At 41.6% G+C, this 22,465-nt stretch overlaps 2 protein-coding genes across 4 annotated transcripts in view; one reads left to right on the plus strand and one right to left on the minus strand.

Moving 5' to 3' along the window:
• Positions 1–2,131, minus strand: part of nrip2 (nuclear receptor interacting protein 2) — a 38,673-nt gene extending 36,542 nt beyond the window's left edge. Inside the window, exon 1 of the mRNA XM_059978150.1 lies at positions 1,976–2,131. Coding sequence (XP_059834133.1) covers positions 1,976–2,131 — 156 coding nt within the window. The remainder of the gene's footprint in view (positions 1–1,975) is intronic.
• The window catches only part of LOC132398533 (uncharacterized), a 64,408-nt gene extending 45,596 nt beyond the window's left edge, over positions 1–18,812 (plus strand). The window contains exons 1-3 of one of the 3 annotated variants that reach the window (XM_059978142.1): positions 2,066–2,163; positions 15,370–15,506; positions 15,899–18,812. In XM_059978142.1, the coding sequence (XP_059834125.1) occupies positions 16,079–17,845 (1,767 nt within the window). In that variant the 5' untranslated portion in view covers positions 2,066–2,163; positions 15,370–15,506; positions 15,899–16,078 and the 3' untranslated portion in view covers positions 17,846–18,812. Of the gene's footprint in view, positions 1–2,065; positions 2,164–14,770; positions 14,940–15,369; positions 15,507–15,898 lie in introns of those variants that run through there. The other 2 variants (XM_059978141.1, XM_059978144.1) reach the window with 2 other exon arrangements.
• The last annotated feature ends 3,653 nt before the right edge of the window (positions 18,813–22,465 follow it).

Consider the following 22,465-nt stretch of genomic DNA (forward strand, 5'->3'; position numbering starts at 1 on the left):
CAGCAAGAAGTAAGACACCAAGATAGTACTTCATTGAATTGGATTTTCACGATTGGCTGTTATAGAAGTGTGGTGCAATGTGTAAGATATATTTGCTCACTCTGAATGAATGAATCTTCCTAAACCATTTCACATCTTAACATCACTTAATTTCATGCCTCATTTCCACATGAATACCTTGTAACAAGGGCACCCTCCATGGCTAATCCACAAGGAGAGGTAGCCAGTATATAAAAAGATGGAGTGGGTTGGGGAGGATGGAGCAAGAGCTAGCTCTGGATTAGGTGAGGCAAGGTGATAGGCAAAGCGTTCTTAAAATACAGGTTGTATAATAGAGATGGAAAGACAAAGAGAGTCTAAGGGTAGATCCTTCAATCTTGAGAGTTGTGGCTTTCAGCCGGTTAAGAAAGGAGATAAAGAACCCCTAGAGTAAATGCTTCAAAAGGACCTCTATATTTGTCTCTCTTATCTTGCTGCCTCTGATTTTGCAGTGACTGGGGTTTATTACCAGTAACAGAAAATTGAAAGCACTATGAATGAGGTTTGAATCTCTGATCAGTCAGGCTTCCTATCAAACCCTCAGCCTCTCAACATGCATTCTTGTAGCTGCAAGAAAATTCTCATTGTTTCATCCTGGAATTACTAAAAAAAAACAGGATGTTGCAATTGCACCTATACAGCATGACAATAATATGCACGGACAAGATCAGGTAATGAAAGGAAAAAGTGATTAATCCGAGGCTAGTTTGTGTCAAAATCTTGTTTGGACACCATAAATCACTAAAAAATGGAAAATATTGACAGTGGACCATCAACCGAAGCACTAGTTTCTCAACTTTAAATTTATCTCCTTTGTGATAAAATTACGCTATCAGGTGCTACTCTTCAGCCACCATTTTACTCACAGAAGAAATGGTGTGAGACTTTTGAAACAAATCTTGTGGAACAAATCCGACCCTGCAGGCTTGATAAGGGCCAGAATAGATCTGAACCTCTTCTAAACTGATAACAGTCATCGGGGAATGACAGGTTTCAGGGAGTGTGGTGCTCCTCATTCTGGGAGTTAGCGAGGCATTGCTGTATTTCCCCACTTTAATTACCCATTTAATTGCCTGGAATCATATCAGTTAAAACAGCAGGTGAGAATGTATCTGGTTTGTGGCATACATCCTAACTCACCAAGTTTGGATTGTTTTTAGTTTTTCTGACAAATTCTCCTCTTTTCCCCATGTTTATTTCTTCTCCTTGTCCATTCCTCACTCACTTTATTGTTCTAATTCTATACTTTGCTCAAGTGGTTTCTCTACAAATCGGCAGTGAAACCCGTGCAGCAAGTTTTAACGATTCGGAGAAAGATTCAGTAATATCTGACCAAAGGCAGAAGACTTACTCAAAGGGAAAACGGTTGGTGACGGTGACGGGCATTAACACCAACTGGCGAGTTGTATGCCAAGTGCCATCTGTACGTGCTTCGCACAGTTTCTTGTTTTATAGAATTATCTCGCCCCCTTCCGAGTTTCTTCCAGCGAATGTGTCTTTCTCCGTGCTCCCCTATTCTATCTGAATTTCTCGTCACTTCCTACCCGCACTTGTGCCCTGCACCCCCTCTCCGCTGTGATATGTTCTGCACTCGCTGTAATGCAACAAAGTCAGAGTCTGTTTAATAACTGTAAAGCCGCAAACTCTCCTTAAATGCAATCCTATACGAACACATATCACGTACGAACTCTTGTATGATATGCAAAATGTATACAACGTGCTAAATACGGAAAATAAAAGGATACATTTATAGCAACTTGTAAGTAAGTGAATTCGGACGAGTCTCTATCGATCTGCTTCTTCACATCCCCACTTATAAACGCGACTATACAGTGCAGGGCATCAGTAAATGCAGGCTGCAGGTCAGCTCAGGAGGAACATATTCCAGGCAGGCTCTGCTGCCCACGTACACACTGTCATCAGGAAGACGACTTACCAGATCTTTTGATGTTCCCATCCTTTTCAGTCCATCCAAAGGAAGCAAGTCCGCAGAATCTTTATGGATGAACTGTGTAGCCTGCTTTAGACGCCTCTTCTGGTGCAGGATAGCTTTATCCCGGATTTCCATTTCGTTTTTCCTGAGCTCGGACATTGCTGCTGCATTTGATTTTCCTCTGGCTTGCGGTGAGTGCTGCCCTTTTCCAATCTTCCTCTCCAGCACTTTGCTCTCCTCTGCGGCTCGCTAGCTAGGGATTTTTTTCAGAGAGAGAGAGAGTGCCCGCAACGTACGTCACGACCAGCATATTTCCATATATAACAAAGACAAAAAAAACATAAGAAATGCGCAAGAAAGGATAGAAAAAGTAAATAAATAACGGTAAAGTGAAAGGGAGAGAAGGGGAAAGCAGCAATAGCATGAACAGATCTTGCAGAGTCGGGGATGTTTTTGACTATGAATGGCGGTAATAATAAACTATAATCAGCGTTTTAGGGCAGAATCATTTATAAACCTGTTGAAAATGAACCTGGGGTGATAATCATAAAGAATTACAAACTAGGACAGAAGCGATCGTTTCCCATTTTAAACTATAGCTTGCTTCGAATTTATTTTGGGTTAATAATTTCCTTCGCAGATTTACTTGGGAAAAAAGTTGGAAATTTCCTGTTAAGTTTCATAAAATAACGGCGCGTTATTACGACGTTTATTTCAGTAAGTTTATAGCCTTTAGACTTAATTCTATATTGTTATTGTTTTACCTCGGTCACTGTCTGATGATTTTGATCAGCATGAACGGTGTGCAACGTAAGTTTTTAATAGCGTAACGATAATAAGCTAAAAGCATTTTCTAACAGCATTTTCTCTAATATTTAGAATTAGTCTCTTGTAAGGTCCGCTGTGGTAAATCTGCTTGCAATTCCGGTATCTATCTGATGTGATGTGTGAAAATGTAATATTGTAACCTATTCGAAGATGACGCAGTCGTGAACATCCAGTCTGTTCAATCCTGCAAATGAATTTACGCATCACTGAGGTGTTGTTTAAAGCCTTCCTCACCCGTCTCATCTTCGAGTCTGATACTTCAAAGGTTTTCCTTTAATGAGCCGTGTGAGTAAACAATCCTTGTGCAGACACACCCTTGTGCAATCACTCGCAGCGTCAGGAGTAATATCTCTGGAGTTAGCACTAATGTCCCTTCAAAAAGTTATGGCATTTTCCAAAAGGATACTTGAAACCGCATCAGGACGGCTCGCACAGCGTCAGAAACGCAACCTGCCTACTTACCGGTGGGACCAGGGGCAACTCAGTGCTGCTATTCACACTTTACTGAGCACCATCACTGGACGTCAGCCCTTAAAGCCACACTCGTCATGGCAAACGTAAAAATCAGCAATACCTGCGATCGCTGCTAGTGAGGGGAAAGAGGGAGTGCTCCATAATTTACTGAGAAGGATAGACAAGTCCTTGCCAATGAGATTTATACCAGGATGGGTGAGACGGCAGGAAACCAACCTGGCACACTGCTGTAAGAGCCTGGCGGATGGAGTGTAAGAGCTTGCGAAGCGGTCTGCCAATTTACGTCGGATCTCACCCAAGTACAGCAGGCCACACCGGGAGTACTGGGTACAGCAGATAACCCCAACAGACTCACAGGTGAAGGGTAGTGAGGGAGGAGGTGTAGGGACAGGTGAAACAATTGTTCCGCTTGCAAGGATAAGTGCCAGGAAGGAGATCAGTGGGGAGGGAGGAATGAACAAGGGAGCTGCGTAGGGAGCGATCCCTGTGGAAAGCAGAAAGTTGGGAGGAGGGAAAGATGTGCTTGGGGGTGGGATCCTGCTGGAGATGGCGGAAGTTAAGGAGAATTATTTGTTAGACGTGGAGACTGGTGGGGTGGGAGACAAGGACAAGAAGGACTTTCTCTCGTAGGGTAGCAGGAGGATGGGCTGAGGGCAGACGTAAGGGAAATGGAAGAGTTGCCATTGAGGGCACTGTTGGTGGTGGAGGAAGGGAGGCCCCTTTCTTTGAAGAAGGAGGACATCCCCTTCCTGCTGGAATGAAAAACCTCATCCTGAGAGCAGATGTGGCAGAGTGGAGGAATTGAGAAAAGGGGATATCATTTTTACAAGTAACAGGGTGGGAAGCGGTATAGCTGTGGGAGTCTGTGGGTTACAAGAGCTACACCTGCCCCTACACCTCCTCCCTCACTATCATTCAGGGCCCCAAACAGTCCTTCCAGGTGAGGTGACCTGTCGGTCTGTTGGGGTCATCTACTGTATCTGGTACTCCCGGTGTGGTTCCATTCCCATTTCCCTCTCACCTTATTTTCTTACCTGCCCATCACCCTCTGGTGCTCCTCACCTTTTCTTTCCTCCATGGACTTCTGTCCTCTCCTATCAGATTCCACTTTCTCCAGCCTTGTACCTCTTTCACCAATCAACTTCCCAGCTCTTTACTTCACCCCTCCCCCTCCCAGTTTCACCTATCATCTTGTGCTTCTCTCTCCCCTCCCCCCCCCCCCAACTTCTAACACTGACTTTTCAGCTCTCTTTCTCCAGTCCTGATAAAGGATCTCGGCCCAAATTGTCCCTATACTCATTTCCATAGACGCTGCCTGGCCTGCTGAGTTCCTCCGGCATTCTGTGCGTGTTGCCTGGATATCCAGCACCTGCAGATTTTCCCTTGTTTGTGAAGCGGATTACCAGGCCTTTCTTCCTCAGAGATAGTACTGCTGCCCGGGTTGGGACCCACCAGATTTCAACACAGGACCATTCATCATGGGGTCCACCACCAGCTGGCCCTGTTCTCTCCGTCATCCTGGTACAGATCTCATTGGCAAGGATTCCTACATCCTTCAACAACGTACCCTCTCCACTATCCACTCAGAAGTCAATCCTCTAAAGAGCTATTCATGAAAACCTGGAAAAATATCTTTCATCTGCTCTGTTTAGATCAGAGGTTCCCAACCATTTTTATTCCATGGATTGCTATACCATTAACCGAGGGGTCTGTGGAGCCCAGGTTGGGGATTCCTGGTTTAGACAAAAGCAGTGAGGAACTGGGGGTGAGAAGAGCTTCCACATGAAGATAGGCTTGGGGGGACAGAGTGGACAATGAGAGGACAAGTTCAGAAGGGGCAATAGGGCCAAGAACATTGGTGTATCATGGAAAAAAACCGTAGGTGCTGGAAATACGAAATAAAAGACTTGTAATGCTCAGCAGCAAGGCTCTGTTTACATATACACAGAGCACAGCTTTTTATAGGGACCATCAATCACTTGTGCATTTGCTTGTGGTTCATTTGAAGAATGGTCGGTTGTGGGGAAATGCTAAATGGTCTTTAGAGAAGTTGTCAAATTTGCAAATCTTCAGGAGTTGTTCTGACTGAAGTTAAGTTGCACACTCACCTCTAAAGTTTAGCCAAACCTTACTTCTACCTGTCTAACTATCCTAATGACTCTTCTTTAAAGTCCTGCTTGAGATAGAGGATGATTCCTGGGCTAGGTTACCTATAAGAAAAGTAAGCAGGAGGAGCCCCTACCTGTATGTACCATAGAGAACAATGATGTATCATAAAAATTTGCTGGTCCATTCACACCGTCACACACTACGGACACAGCAGCAGAGTCCCGATAGAACTGCTTTGCCTGTGATAGTGAAGGTGTGAAATTGGCCAGGGATGTCCATACCTCTGAGATCTCCCGGGCTTTGCTGGAGAGCTCAGCTATATCTCACATTATTGTAAAAAAAAATGTCATGAAGGCTTAATAGTCTGAGGGCAAAATTAATCGCTTTCTCTCTTTCTTGAGAGGACGGGCAGAAGGCATGCATGCACTTAAAAGAATTGTGTACGTTCCAAAGCAGAGGGTGGATACACAATACCTTGACGATATGAGAATGTTCAGGAACCACAGTGTTTTAAATCCATGATTAGCCAGTTGGTTTATAACCAGATTGTGTTGCTCATTGGCGTTGGCAGAGCAGAGAGGGATCCAGCACCCTGCTATAGTTTACTGTGCCTTCAGTCTGTACACCCCATGCCAGATCGTAGGTACCTACCAGAAGACAAGCGACTGGGGATAATTGCAATTCAAAGCCCACACACTGCTCTGACTTCCAACCCAGGGGAGAGGAGGAGACGGGAAATCTCAGTGGGCTGAATGGCCTAATTCTGCTGCTTTGTCCATGGAATTGAAGCGGACAATGGCAAATGGAAATATCAGGGGATTATTTTGTTCTAACCAGATTGTTATTCCATGAACAGCATCCCAGTTTTCTATTTTATTGGAAGTCCAACTCCAATCCCTCTATCATCCACTTGACCTCAATTACCACAAATAGAGGACCACACCAAATCAACACAAAAGCAACATATATGCATCCGAACCACGGCAGAAAGCATGGAAGCCACCAAATCACCCGGATGTGTTCCATCAGGGCCTTCCTTCCACATGCTTTTGACTGTCTTGATATTCCTTGGCAGAACCCCAATTGGCTGCAGACTAGCTGGTTGAGTGGTGTAGACTGCGGCCCGGGAGGCTATAGAATGACCAACAATTGTCCTGGGCCCAGCGGCTACAGAATGACCAACAATTGTCCTGGGCCCGGCGGCTACAGAATGACCAACAATTGTCCTGGGCCCGGCGGCTACAGAATGACCAACAATTGTCCTGGGCCAGGGAGGCTACAGAATGATTAACAATTGTCCTGGGCCAGGAGGCTACAGAATGACCAACAATTGTCCTGGTCCAGGAGGCTACAGAATGACCAACAATTGTCCTGGTCCAGGAGGCTACAGAATGACCAACAATTGTCCTGGTCCAGGAGGCTACAGAATGACCAACAATTGTCCTGGGCCCAGCGGCTACAGAATGACCAACAATTGTCCTGGGCCAGGGAGGCTACAGAATGACCAACAATTGTCCTGGGCCAGGGGGCTACAGAATGACCAACAATTGTCCTGGGCCAAGAGGCTACAGAATGACCAACAATTGTCCTGGGCCCAGCAGCTACAGAATGACCAACAATTGTCCTGGGCCCAGCAGCTACAGAATGACCAACAATTGTCCTGGGCCCAGCGGCTACAGAATGACCAACAATTGTCCTGGGCCCGGGAGGCTACAGAATGACCAACAATTGTCCTGGGCCAGGAGGCTACAGAATGACCAACAATTGTCCTGGGCCAGGGGGCTACAGAATGACCAACAATTGTCCTGGGCCAGGGGGCTACAGAATGATTAACAATTGTCCTGGGCCAAGAGGCTACAGAATGACCAACAATGGTCCTGGGCCCGGTGGCTACAGAATGACCAACAATTGTCCTGGGCCAGGGGGCTACAGAATGATTAACAATTGTCCTGGGCCAGGGGGCTACAGAATGATTAACAATTGTCCTGGGCCCAGGGGGCCTGGTGAAACACTAACTCTTCATCATGAGCAACAACAATTAGGTCTAACTCACTGGCAGGCAATAGCAACTGCATGGGTGAAGTCAGAGGCTGACAGCACGTATGGAAGGGAAAAGAAGTTGCAGGGGCTCGCGGCAGTGGTCAGGTTTCTGGCACCATGACTGGCTCTGAATCTCAGAGGGAAAGCCTTCAGCCAGACCATAGATAGTGAGAGGAGACTCAGTAGTGAGAGGGATAGATGCCAGGTTGGTTTGTTACCTCCCAGATACTAGGGTCAAGGATATCTGCAGGCAGCTGCAGGAAGTTCTAGAGCAAGAGGATGGATAGCTAGAGGTCATTGTACTTGTTGGTACAAATCAAATTACCAATCTAATATTGAAGGGCCTAGATGGCGTGGATATTGAGAGAATGTTTCCTGTAGTGGGGTTGTCTAGGACTGAAGGACACAGCCTCAGAATAGAGAGACATCAATTTAGAACAGAGACGAGAAGGAATTGCTTTAGCAAGAGGGTGGTGAATCTGTGGAATTCATTGTCACAGATGGCTGAGTAGGCCAGGTCTTTGGATATATTTAAAGTGGAGGCTGATAGGTTCTTGATTAGTCAGGGTGTCAGAGGTTACGGGAAAAGGCAGGAGAATGGGGTTGAGAGGGATAATAAATTAACTATGATGGAAGTGCGCAGCAGGCTCAATGTGCTGAGTGGCCCAATTCTGTTCCTGTGTCTTTTGGTCCACAAATGACAGAGGTAGAAAATGATGAGCTGCTGCAGAATAGTGAAGGTGTTCAGTAAGAGATTATGGAGAAGGTGATCAAGGATAGAAATCTACAGATTACTCCCAGTACCATGGGCAAGTGACGTCATAAACAGAAAGAAGGGCCAGGTGGGTGAGGAGCTGGTGCATGGGGCAGGGATTCAGGTTCTTGGACCATAAGCATCTCTTCTGGGGTAGAGGCGATCTGCATAGGAGGAATAGGTTGCACTTGAACTAGAGAGGGGCCAATATCCTTGCAGGGTAATTTGGCATGGCAGAATTGGCAGGAGTGGGACTCTGATCAGAAGCAAGTCATGGGATAAAGTAGTAGGTAGCAAGAACAAGTTTAGTAATCAGGATAGCAAAAGACATGGTAAAGACAGGGATAGAGATACTCAGTTAATGTGTATTTATTTCCATGTCTGAGTTTTAACAGGTAAGGTGGACAAATTCAGAGGGTGGATTGGCTTTGAGGACTGGATTGTCACAGAAACGTGGCTGAGAAAAGGGCAGGACTGGTAGCTCAGTGTTCCAATATACAGATGGTACAGGTGTGACGGAGGTTCAGGTACACTAGGGTGGCAGGGTGGTGGGCAGGGAAGATATAACAGCAGAAATTAGAGATGACATTCCAGGGGATTATCCAATGAGTCCTTATAGTTAGGACTTAGAAACAAGGGGAGTGTCACTCTGTGGGGTTGTATTATAGACCCACCCCAGAAATTAATGGGAACTTGGGGGTTAGGTGTGTAGAGAAATTGCTCAGTTTTAAAAATAATAGGGTTGTATTAGTGGATGACTTAAATTTTGCCCATATTGACTAGGCCAAATGGAGTATTAAGGGCCTGGATGGGATGAAATTCATGAAGTATGGTAGGGAATTTCTTGAGTCTATATATAGAGGGGCCTACTCTGGAGGGTGCAATATTGGATCTTGTGTTATAGAATGAAGCAGGACAAGTAATTGAAGAGGCAGTCAGGGAACACTTTAAAGCCAGAGACCATAATTCTATTAGTTTTAAGATAGTGATGAAAAAGAATAGGGCAGGTCCACAGGCCAGTGTCCTAAATTGGAGCAGGGCTAATTTGGGAGAATTAGACAGGATCTTACAGAAATTGATTGATTAAGACTGAAGAAAAAGAGATAAATAGCAAGTGGGGGCTTTTAAGAATGTGATAGTAGGTATTCAGGAGCAGCAAGTTCCTGTTAGGGTGAAAGTTAAGTCTGGCAAGTTTGGGGAACATTGGCTGACAAGAGATATTGAGGCTCTGATTAAGAAAAGGAAGGAAACATACATTGAGTTTAGGCGGTCAGGATTGAATAAATCATTTGATGACTATAAAAACATTAAGAATGCTGTTAAAATGGAAATCAGGAGAGCAGAGACAGTATGAGATTAATCTAGCAGGTAAGGTTCAGGAATATTCAAAAAGGTTCTTCAACTTTGTTGAGAGTGACAGAGTGACTTGCAAGAGAATAGCTGGACTGCCTATGTCTTAACCTGCTGGAAATAGGTGGGATTTTAACCAATATTTCTCCCTGGTCTCCTGAGGGTGAAATCATGGTTGCACCAGAAATAAAGGGAACAAGTGAAGATGTTTTGGAGGACATTTATATTACCTGGGAGGAGGTATTTTCAGCCTCACAGCATATTAAGGTGGAATAAATTCCCAAGGACCTTGTGGGAGGTCAGAGAGAAAATTGCAGAGGCCCTTCTGGAAGAACTTTCTTCATTATTAACCAGTGATTAAAAAAAAGGGTAGCTGGGGAACTACAGGTTGGTCAACCTGACGTCAGAAGTGGGGAAGCTACTGGAGGGGATTCTGAAGGACAGGATGTACCAGCATTTGAGTAGACCGGGTTTGATTAGGAGTCAGCATAGGTCTGTGAATAGGAGGTTGTGCTTGATGAACCTTTTAGAGTTTTTCAAACAAATAACCAAAAAGATAGGTAAGGGTAGGGTAGTGGACTTTAGCAAGGCCTTCAATGAAGTCCTGCCTGGTAGGCTGGTCTGGAAGATTAGGTCCAATGGAATCCAGAGAGAGCTAGTTAGGTGGATTTGAAATTGGCTGGGAGGGAAGAAGCAGTGTGTGGAGGGTGAAGGTTCTTTAAGTGGAGACCAGTGACTAGTGGTGTGTCATGAGGCCTTTGTTATTCGTCAGTTATAGAATGGTTTGTATATGAATGCGCCAAGCTTGATCAATAACTTTGTGGATCTCAGAAAATTCAGAAGTGTTGTTGATAGTGAAGAAGGTTATCAGAGATTACAAGGGAATCTGGATTGGTTAGGGAAGTGGGCTGAGTGGCAAATGGATTTCAATACAGTACAAGACAATGCATTTTGGAAAGCCAACCAGCAAAAAATTTATAGTATAAAATGGCAGAACATTAGGGAGTGTAATAGAACAGAGGGTCCTAGGGGTGAAGGTACACAGTTCACTGAAAGCAGTATCACGGGTAGACGGGCTGGTGAATAAGGTGTTTAGCACACTGGCCTTCATCAGTCAGTGCATTAAATATAGGAGTTAGGACATTATATCATTGGCCAGATTGCACCTGGAGACTTGTATAAAATTTTGGTCATGCTGTTATAGAAAGGATGTGGTTAAACTGCAGAAACGGCTGACAAGAACATTGCCAGGATTAGAGGCCTGAGGCCTGCAATTTGAATCATATTGAGCTCCTGATGTGATATTCTTAACTCACTTCAGATTGCTCATATTGTGGATGTTTTCATTGACACTGATCATGAATATTTAACTGTCAAATATGTCAGAATACCTCTCCTGGTGCTTCAAGATTTCTGAAGGCACCAGAAATCATCATTCTTTATAATCAGTTTATGTGGACAGTCACATTTGATTTATTGAAATTCAGTGACAAAAGAAGTTTAAAAATAAGTTGGTGAACTTTAATCATCATATTTCGTAGTTCTGACATTCCAAGTGTTAATTATCCTGTCAAATAAAGGTTATTAATGAGCAAAGCCATATTAAAGAAGAGCTGATTACTGTTTTAATGCTTGTTCCAATGACATGATATTTTACCTCTGATGGTACTCAGTCTACAGACTAATAAAAGAAAGAACAAATTATTGTTATGCTTGATTACTTTCAGGCTGTTTGAAGCTGATTTGCAAATTGGGATTCACAGTACAACTCATTCCATTACGAGATACAGACAAAAAGTGATGGTGTCTGGAGAGTTATAGCTTTTATTTTGCAAGTCTGATTTAAGTTAAGTTTGCCACTCCAGATTATTTCCATATGAATCATAAAATTATGGCCTGTGTTGGGAGACGTTCTTGTTATCTGGGCTTGATGCTTCACTGCAATACTGAAAGGATGGTGTGTTTTGTGTTTGCAAGATATGTTATCTTCTGAATGAGACTTTATTGTAAAATTCTATCTACTTATTGCAGTGGCTCAGTATTAAAGACTGTTTTTCAGTTTGTCATTATTTTAATGGAATGTGGGCAGTGCTGGGTAGACAAGCATTTGTCTTTTGTTGTTTTTGTGTATTAACATGAACTTTAATAATAATTTAAAAACAAATACAAGAATAAACAAATATTTACATTTTTCATAATGCCTTACATTCATAGTCAATGCTTTAAGTAGTGTTCTATTGGATTGGTTGGTTAAGTCCAACACCCCTGTTGGGACATAGACAGTCAACATCAGCTTGCCAGAGTCCTCTATCCTGGACCAGTCATTCTGGCTGCCCCCTCCCCCCACCTACCAGGTGTAGTCCATCTTTGAAGCTCCTTCCTCTCCCAGGGATGAAGTCTTTGGAGCTCCTATTAGTGTTTCTGTATCTCTTAGTTTTCATGAGATAGGGTTGCTAGCCCCATGACCAACCCTCCTCCTTTCAAAGGTGGGCTTGGGACCGTCCATGTCACGGTTCTACTACATTCCTCAAAACTCACAGGACTGTTGCCACTCATGCGGCTCCCTGGGGTGGTATGCTACTACAAAAATTGAGGGGCTTCCTCACTCAGTCTGGACTCTCCCTGTCCAGTAGCGGATTTTCTTTTTAGCATTGCCCCTGATCTGTATGGCTTGTGGGTCTTTCTTAAAGAAGGTGTTCAAGAATCAACCACATTGTTGTGGATCTGGAATCACATTTAAGTCAGGCCAGGTAAGTATGGCAGGTTCAATAGTTTCATAATCATAAGATATTGGAGCAGAATTAGGTAATTTGGCTCATTGATTCTGCTCCACCATTTCATCAAGGCTGATCCAACTTTCCTCTCATCTCCAATCTCCTTCTTTCTTCCCGTATCTCTTCATGTCCTGACCGATCAAGGATCTGTCAACCTCTGCCTTAAATATATGTAAAGATTTGCCCTCCACAGCTGCCTGTAGCACCAAATTCCACAGATTCACTACTCTCTGGCTAAAGAAATCCCTCTGCCCTCTGGCACCCCTCTACTCTGAGGCCATGTCCTCTGGTCTAGGCTCTCCCATTAAAGGGAACATCCTTTCCAGACCCACTCTGTCAAAGTCTTTCACCATTCAATAGCTTTCAGTGAGGTTGCCCTTCATTCTTCTGAATTCTGGTGAATACAGGCCCAGAGCCATCAAACTCTCTTCATATGACAAACTATTCAATCCTGGAATCATTTTCGTGAATGTCCTTTGATTCTGTCTAAGATAAGAAGCCCAAAACTGCTCACAATACTCCAAGTGAGGCCTCACCAGTGCTTTATAAAAGCCTCAATATTACATCCTTGCTTTTGTATTCTTATCCTCTTGAAATGAATGCATTTACCTTCCTCACCATGACCCAAGCTGCAAATTAACCATTAGGGAATCCTAATTAAGGATTTTCAAATCCCTTTGGACCTCAGTTTTTTCGTAGTTTCTCTCCATTTAGAAAACCCTTTCATTTCTTTGACCAAAGTATATGACATTGCACTTCCTGACATTGTACTTCATCTGCCAAATCTTTGCCCATTCTCCTAATCTGTGTAAGTCCTTCTGTAGCCTCTGTACTTCCTCAAGACCATCTGCCCCTCCACCTCTTATATTGTTTGCAAACTTTGCATCAAAGCCATCAATTCCATCATCCAAATCATTGACATAATGTAAAAAGAATTGGTCTCAACACAGACTCCTGTAGAACACCACTGGTCACAAGCAGCCAATCAGAAAAGGCTCCCTTTATTCCCAATCTTTGCCTCCTGCCAATCAGACACAGCTTTGTCCATGTGAGAATCTTTCTTGGAATATCATGGGCTTGTAGCTTGTTAAGCAGCCTCATGTGTGGCACCTTGTCAAAGGCCTTCTGAAAATCCAAGTACACAACTTCAACCAATTCTCCTTTGTCTATCCTGCTTGATATTTCTTCAAAAATTCCAACAGATTTGTCAGGCAAGATTTTCCCTTGAGGAAACCATGCTGACTATGGCCTATTTTATCAATCGCCTCCAAATACCCTGAGGTCTCATCCTTAATTGACTCCAACATCTTCCCAATCCCTGAAGTCAGACTAACTGGCCTCAGAAAGTTTCCTTTCTTTGGTCTATCTCCCTTCTTGAAACTTGGAGTGACATTTGCTATTTTCCAGTCTTGTGAAACCATTCCAGAATCTAGTGATTCTTGAAACATCATTACTAATGCCTCCACAGTCTCTTCAGCCACATCTTACAGAAATCTGGGTGTTCACCGTCTGGTCCAAATAACTTATCTACCTTCAGTCCTTTCAGTCTCCCCAAGAACCTTCTCTCAAGTCATGGTAACATCACACACTTCATGACTCCTGACACCTGGAACTCCCACCATACTGCCAGTGTCTTGCACAGTGAAGACTGATGCAAAATAATTATCCAGTTTGTCCGCCATTTCCTTGTCCCTCATTACTAACTCTCCAGCATCGTTTTCCTGCGGTCTGATACATGCTCTCACTGCTCTTTTGACCCTTATGTATCTGAAGAAGCTTTTGGTATCATCTTTAATATTACTGTCTAGCTTACTTTCGTATTCCATTTTTACCTTCTTAGTGACTTTTTTAGTTGCCGTCTGTTGGTTTTTAAAACCCTTCCAATCCTCTAACTACCCATTAAGTTTTTCTCTGTTATATGCCCTCTCTTTGGCTTTTATGTTGGCTTTGACTTCTCTTGTTAGCAATGGTTGTGTCATCTTATCTCATTGGTAATAGTTCCAGATTTATTTTATCAATCAGACTTTAAAATCCCAATCTACCATTGTGGGATTTGAAATAATTGCTCCAGATGATTTTTTCCTGACATCTGAAATACTGGTCCAGCAGCTCAGTCACCTTGCTTCGATTCTAAAGTCATGCCAGCTCAATGAAGATTTAAGAACCTCCCTGGCAAGGCTCCTCTCTCAGCCAGCTTGATTGAACAACATGTTGATTGGTTATTTGATCCCCATCTCTTGAGGATATTTTAACAAAAAAATAGTGCCACCCTTGCCAGAATATGTGCCGTCAGTCCTACTGTTTACAAAAGATCCTGTTGTAAGGAACACTGTGAGATGACAAGGTGGTGCTTAAATCTAAGTATTACTTTAAAAATCTTTGTGAGGAAAGTTTTACTATTTTGAGTACAAATAACACCTTGAGGAAACTTAATAAACAACTCTTGCCTCCATGGAAACCTGCTAAATTGCTTGCTGGTAACCTGGCAACAACTGGAAAAAACCAAGAACAACATTGTTCAACTTTATAGTCTATCCGGATTGGTGGAGGACTGTGTGAAGATGAAACAAAGCGATTACACCACAGTCGCTTAGGAAGTAATGCAACAAACTAGAGGAATGGTCTCCAGAATACTTCAGTAAGTAACTTCAAAATGTATTCATCCTTACCTCACATGAAATGCTTTATATTCTTTGGTAGGTTACACTATTTGAATGAAAATCTGAAATTAAGCTGTAAGAAAAAAAATGTTTTCAAAATGTTGTATTTCTTTTTGAACTTCTAGATTCAAACACTTAAATGAGTTGTATTTTACACAAATACTTTTAATACAAATGTTGCTGTGGGCACCTCTGTACAAACTGATGTATGCAGTTCATATCACTGCAGTCAAGCAGATAATGCTCACGAAGTATTCTATAATTATAACTGAACCTACACTTTTATTTCAGTAATATTTATCTTTTCCTTTATCACTTTCCAGGAGTGTATTCTTCACTAGAAGCGGAAGTTGTTAGTACATCTCATTCTGACATCCTCCTGATATCTTATTTCTTGATCATTTACAGTACATGTCTGCAGCACTTGACTCTAACTTGTGCCCAGAGCTTTGCCAGACTGTTCTCTTGCACCATCCCCCCAATGATATATTACTAGGCTTTAATAACCTGCTGACAGATCTTCACTTATGCAAACATAAGTTTTTGTAAGTTATACTATTAATTTTTGTCTATGTTCATCATGATGCTAAACAGGAAATGTTATAAACTAGTTTATCTTTTTAATTGAGCCAGGTTACATAACTAATGTTGACTTATAATGAAATTCTCAGTCAGGTCTTAATGAGTGTGATACTGTAAATAAATTAGTACATTTTGCTGGTAATCATCAGCAGATTAACAACATGTTAATAACTAAATTTGTATGTAACTAAAGATTTTACATTTAAGAGGATATTAATTGTTGAAACACTCCATAATTATTTGCTGCTGCATTAAGACTGAAAGCTGCAACATTATTGGATTATATAACAGTGTAATTGCCAATTGAAGCAATATCGTGAGTTTCCCATTGGTATTATCCTGTGTTCATTTGTAGATTTTGTCACCTTGGATGATTGAACGCCAATGAAATAATTTGTAGATGAGCCCAATTAACATGCTATTAGCAAGAAGCAGTTATTCCTCTGCGAGTTTGGTGACTAACACTCCAAAGTATGAACCGAAGTGCTTGAGCAAGAACTGAAGCTTCCAGAGAAAGGGTTCAGCTACACAAACAATGGCCAAAATAAGGAATGGGAGTAAATCTGGAGTAAAATTGAATGACAAAAGCAGAGAAAACCACAAAGGGAAAAGAAAGCAAAAGTTTGCAGTCGGTACGGAGGGAACGTGGCTTAAAGAAGTGATGCCTGTTTCAAAGCAACAACCTGATAGAACACCTCCAATGAATACTGGTAGCTTTGGTACAATTAATTTGGAAGTATCCTACTGTGAGAATCCTGAGGTTTTTGAAGAAGGCGAGAAAAAGCACGTTCAGACCCCACCACAGGAGAGGAAGATTAAGAGAAGAAGAAAGCGCAGAGCAAACAAGAGGGGAAGGTCGCAAGTTAGTAAAAAGAACCTTGTAAAGGGCAGATTTACCGTTGCTGTGCTAAAGCCATTTGGCCTCCGCGTTCTCCATTCCAAGCCAACTTCATCTACAAATGTATCCATTCCACACACTCACAAATGGAAAATGAAATTGAAAACCCAAAGTAAACTTCAGAGTGAAGAGAGACAGAGGAAACAGATAATGGTGCCAACTGACAGTCATCTGGAAAATTCAACTAATAATACGATAAAGGAGTGGATTTGTCAAAAGAATGAGTTATTAAAAAAAGAAAGAGAAGCAAAGAGGAAGCGGAGAAGTCTGGAGAGAGCTGCAGGTAAAAGGCAAGAACTAGATAAACAGAAGAGGCAAAAGGAATCTGAAGAAAAGGTAAAACTGTGGATGATGAAGAAAGGCATAATCAGAACACAGGACAGTAACAAGTGTACAGTTTCACTTGATGCAATTGTAGGTGGTCAGAATTCAAAGGCATCACCACCTATAATAGACATGGTCAGAAAATCTCTTAGTCAAAGTCCAAGTAAATCAATGAAGAGTGAAGTACAAGTCCCTGATGAAAAGCTGGAGGTGAAACAGAAAAATAAACTCTTTCTTGAAACAGGGAGATCCAAAACAGGGATCTTGGCTTCTAAGGATCAAATGGTGAGCTTGTGCAAAATGATGTCAACATTGGATCAAGGTTCAGAGTGTGGGAATCTTGTGTCACAGACATCAAACAGCAAGAACAAGTTAGTGCATCAAGACATCAATGAAAAATCACTTTCAACCTCAATGCCTATTAAAGTAGAAAAGAAAAGCTCAGCGAGTTCGAGCAACGTCTCTCAGGTCAAAGAACAGAACAATGATTGCAGCAGAAGAGAGAAACACTTTATGTACCAAATGCCATTCAATGAAAAGCTTTCAAGAAAAGCCAAAGAATTCAAGCAAGTTCAAGCAAAAATTGAGGAACAGAAGACTGAACTAGACAAAGATCTTCAACCTGTCCCAACATTAGCAACCAATCAAATTCAAAGTATAACAGATAATAAAAATAATATCATCATAGCAAAAGAGACAAATGCATCACCTAACATCTTGTTGACAGCCAAGTTAACTGATGCAATTTCAAATCCAAAATGGCTTCAGCAGGCTATGGTTACTCCAGCTGTAAAGAACTGGTTTGTGCACAGACTGGAAGAGCAAGCAATGCATGGCGCAGATAGTAATTCATCGGTACAAGATGTCCAGCTTTGCGAGGAGCACATGCATAATACCTCTTCTCTGTATGGAAGGTCATTTAGAAAAGCTGAAGAAAGATTATTAGCTTTGAAACAAAGTCACACTTTTAAAGATAAAGATGTTGGTGTTGGTGAAAGTTTGAAGAAAACATTGTTGGCTCCTAATATAAACCCCTCTCAAAGACCAAGTTTATGGGATAAGGAGAAGATAAAAGAATAAAGCAATTAATGTTCATATAGGGGGATGGCAGCACACTTAATCTTATTTTGTCACTCAGAGAAACTCATACTCTCTGAGTAGTATACATCAGATCAAACAACTGCATGGGTCATATTTGTTACCAAGTTAATCTCGTATTGTACAAACATTTTTTATATGTTAAACTGATAGAAGAGTTGCGAACCAGAGCAGGGAGGACAAAAGGTGATTGAGAAAGCAACTAACAGTGACATTAGGAAAACTGACTTGGCCCAGTGCTTTGCTATTCACAGAATGATAGAATGGTCAGAGCACATTCAGCTATGGTTTTGGGAATTGGATAACTGCTTGAAGAGGAAAAATCCTTCAAAACCTTGAGTAGGAGTTAGGAAAAGCTGGTATGGAAACAGTGGGCCAAATTGCCAGTCTTACATCCTATGGAATTATTTTAAATGGTTCCATGTAATAGTGTAACTAAACAATGAATTAATATTGTACAAATAAACTCTCTCTCTCACCTGATAATACTCGCTGTATTTTTTTTAACCTGTGCTGAATGAAAAACTGAATAAGCTTTTGAAATTCAGTTTTCTTAGGAACCAATCAATTGCACCCATATTCAAAGAACTTGAAGCTACTTGGGTTTGTAATTAAAGAAAAAAGTGTATTGATATAAATCTCAGGTGTTTATGGACAAGTACCACTGTAAAATAATCAGAAGTTGTTTTGCTTATGTAAATAAGGACATAACTGATTATTTTATTTTAACTGATTATTAATGGTGTACAAAGCCACGGATATTTCTCAGCAGTTCTTGCCCAATCAAACAAGGAAGGAATCTGATTTGGCTAGTTCCATCAATGAGCAGATGTACATTTTTACATGTTCCCGCTGAGTATGCGGAAAGACAGAAGTCTTCAGCAAGACATTGGGATTCCCCAAACCATTACATGACTGCACATCATTAACATTCATTTGACAAACTGACTTGTCATGAGAAAGAAGAGCAAATCAAGCTTCATCCCTGTGAGTTCCAGCTGGTGCTGACAAGATGAAAGGAGGAGGCAAGGTAATTATTGGAAAGATCCCAGAAACTTGGAGCAAGTGTTAGAGCTACTGGAGGGTTCATACTTCCCTTAACCTTGAGAAGGTCATTTTATTTTAATAGCCTGCAAAGTCTTTTCAGTAGAGTTGGTCTAGTTGATCTTCCCCTGACACCAATGTTCAAAGTGCTACAGGACATCAATTTTGTCTTGGGCTCATAGTGGTATAATTTTGACCTTGGTTGTTGTTTGTTTTAATGAGGCTCCCATGTGTTTTCGATAAGTATTGTGGTTATTAATTTCAAAGGCACCAGCATAATGGCAGAGATGCCTAGTGCACTGAATCATCATTTGTCCCTGACGATAAAAATCAGTCTCTAGCACTTTCACTCTTTCATATTGGATATGGCACAGCCTCAACAGAGAGAAAAAAATTTGATTCATAATTAACTGCAACAACACCACTTCAATTTCCTAATTCTGGCATCTTTGTACTAAAGTATCTAGTGTAAAGAAGCACAGCTGTGTCTTGGATTCCCTGTTACCAGGAACTAAGTGGAGATTCTATAAGTTAATTTCATATTAGAAAGTTTCTAATCAACAGGGAGTGGATAATTTATAATCAACCTTTATATGGCTTCATTGGTCACTTCAGAATTTGACCTTTATTTTTCAAGAGACAGCAGGGTATCACTGAGAAGTAAAATGAACAATGAATTCTCTTTATCAATGATGTAAGAGTGTTTGGGGAAGTAAGTTAGAAATAAATAGAGAAAGTTTTGGAAATACTCAGGTCAGGCAACTTTTATGGAAAATAATGGAAGAACATGCTGGAATTGTAGGCTTCAAACCACAGCAACTGCTGGAAACAATAGACAAAAGGAAATACTGGAAATACCCGACAGATCAGGCAGCATTTGTGGAGAGAGAAAACTCAGTTAAGGTGAATGCCCTTAAGGTTACAACAGTTCTGATACAAACAAGAAAGGCTTTTATCTAAAATTGTAATATTTGGCATCAAATCCTGTGATTCTAACATTTCTAAATAGAAGATGAGGTGCTGTTTCTCAAACTTACATTAGACAAGAGGCCAAATGGTTAGATCAGAGTGGCAACGGGATAGAGAACTAAAATAAAAGACACTAGAAGAAATCTCAATCATTTCATTTACGGAAATGGTTACAGTTACAGATCCCTCAACCTGCCTGGGTTGTAGGGGCATTGTACAGATGACCACTGCGCCAGTTGCCTCCATCTCTCATGGTTGAGGGCAAGTGCCTGGATTGTGGTGAAAACCCTCTCCGGTCCATTCTGCAATGTTGTCGGTGTCCATTTCTTCCTCAGTCTGTCTCTTTTTCTTTTCCCCTGCACCATTCCTGAAGATTGGTCTTTGAGAGTCCATGATCTTGTTATGTGGCCATACCATCTCATTTCCTCTTCTTTGCTGTGGACAGTGGATCTTCTTGTGTCTCATGCTGGGTGTGGTGAACTATGTGCCTGTCTGGACACGCCCCCTGCTGAATGCTCCTGTGGCTCCTCCCACAGGCCCCTGCATAAAGGCGATCTGAGGCCTGACGCTCAGCCTCAGTCTCCAGGACATAGTATGATGGACACTCACTCCTGGTTCCTTCTTCCAGTCAATAAAAGCCGATATCTCGCCTTACGTCTCAGTGTGAGTTATTGATGGTGCATCATTGGGTGAAGGTTCTTCGTACTTCATCGTTTAAGACATGGTCTGTATAAGAGATGCCGATAAGCCTTCTGAGGCATCTCATTTCTACAGCCTGGACCTTCTTTTGCAGTTCTGCTGTCAAAGTCCATGATTTGCACGCATACAAGAAAATGGAGATAACTTCATTTTGTCATCTTTTATAACAGCTGTGAACACTGCAACCCATTGCATCTTATTTAAATAAAGCACATGCATATATTTAAATTTTGATTAAGGTGATTAAGGGTTTTACATTAACATTCCATTTCTGTGCACTGACTTAAATGGACTTTATCTAACCTCTTATGTATTTACAATTTTAATTTTTTTTAAATCAGTTTTCCAGTATTTTAAATCTGTGGCTTTCACCACTTTCTTTCTACAGTTAAATCTCCAGGTTAATATCCAGACAGACTTGAAACGTTTGATAGTGATTTATCATTAGATACTAATGCAAGTGAATGCATTAGTACCTGAGAATACTGCACTGCTGGTTCCTATGTCCTTCCTCTTATTCAGCCAGTGCCATGGGAATAGCATAGAATGTCACTAAATTTTTTTGTTGTCTTAATTTGAAAGGAGCAGCATCTGTCAAAATTGCAAAGCATTATTAAAATTAAGTAAATATACAAGGAGAGAATGAAAGATGATCAACGCACCAATCAACAAATGCTCATTGCAAATAAACTGCTCTCTGGTACCACTATAAACACAGTCAGGATTTAATCATAAATCCAAAGCAAGCCTGTTCATTAACAGTAATATGTCGGTTTTACATGAGTAAGGTTGAAGATTAGGTCTAAAGTGTTATCTCATAATCTCACATCAACACTGTAAGTACACAAATACAGGTTGTTTTCCCTTCTTTGCTACCTCTAACAATTATTCACCAGAAAACGAGATTCATGATGAAACTAATTTCATGACATACATATGCCAGTGATATTAACCCTGATTTGGATTCTGAAATGCCAATGTGAATTCAAAGGCCAACTTAGAGTCTTAGAGTACCACAGCACAGAAATGGGCCCTTCTGCCCATCTAGTCTGTGCCAAGCTGTCATTCTTCCTAGTCCCATTGGCCTGCACCTGGACAGTAGACCTCCTTTGTACTTATCCAAACTTTTGTACTTAGCCCTTCCATGTACTTATCCAAACTTTTGAAAATGTTGCAATCAAACCTACATCCACCACTTCCACTGGCAGCTCATTCCACACTCTCACCACCCTCTGGGTAATGAAGTCTCCTCTCAAGTTCCCCTTAAATATTTCACCTTCCAACCTAAACCTCCTTTTCGTCTCACCCAACCTCAGTGGAAAAAGCCCGTTTTCATTTACCCTATCGATACTCATCATAATTTTGTGTACAATATTGAATTAAAACTTAATTTAATGAAGAAAGTAAATAAATTTATGGAAATTAATGGCTTCAGCAAAACTTGTTTGCTTCTCGAATTCGCAATACTAAAATGTTTGAGGGTACAGATAAAGGGCAGACATGGGACAGCTTCCCGAGGTAGGACAACTGCAGGATACTTGCATGCTACATTGCCCACACATAAAGCAATTGAGCAATGTGGGAAAATCCCAGTCTTCTGTGTTCCTACTCATCAGCTGACAGAGGGAAATGATAAACTGTGATCTTCACAGGGAGCACAATTACTGACCTGCCAGAAGGCTGTGTACAAAGCAAACTGACAGATGGTGTTGATATCCCGGATACCGAGCACCAGTTTGGAAAAAGCCAAAGCCATGGAGGGTTACAGCCAGGGAGTCGTCCAGTACCATTGATGGTACAGTGCATACCTTGATATTGAACTTCAATTCTTATTAATAGATCAAAAGTCCCTTACTGGAATACAGTGATGGCCAGCATGGTGACCAAGTT

Source organism: Hypanus sabinus, chromosome 8 (genome assembly GCF_030144855.1).
Source record: "Hypanus sabinus isolate sHypSab1 chromosome 8, sHypSab1.hap1, whole genome shotgun sequence".
NCBI lineage: Eukaryota > Metazoa > Chordata > Chondrichthyes > Myliobatiformes > Dasyatidae > Hypanus > Hypanus sabinus.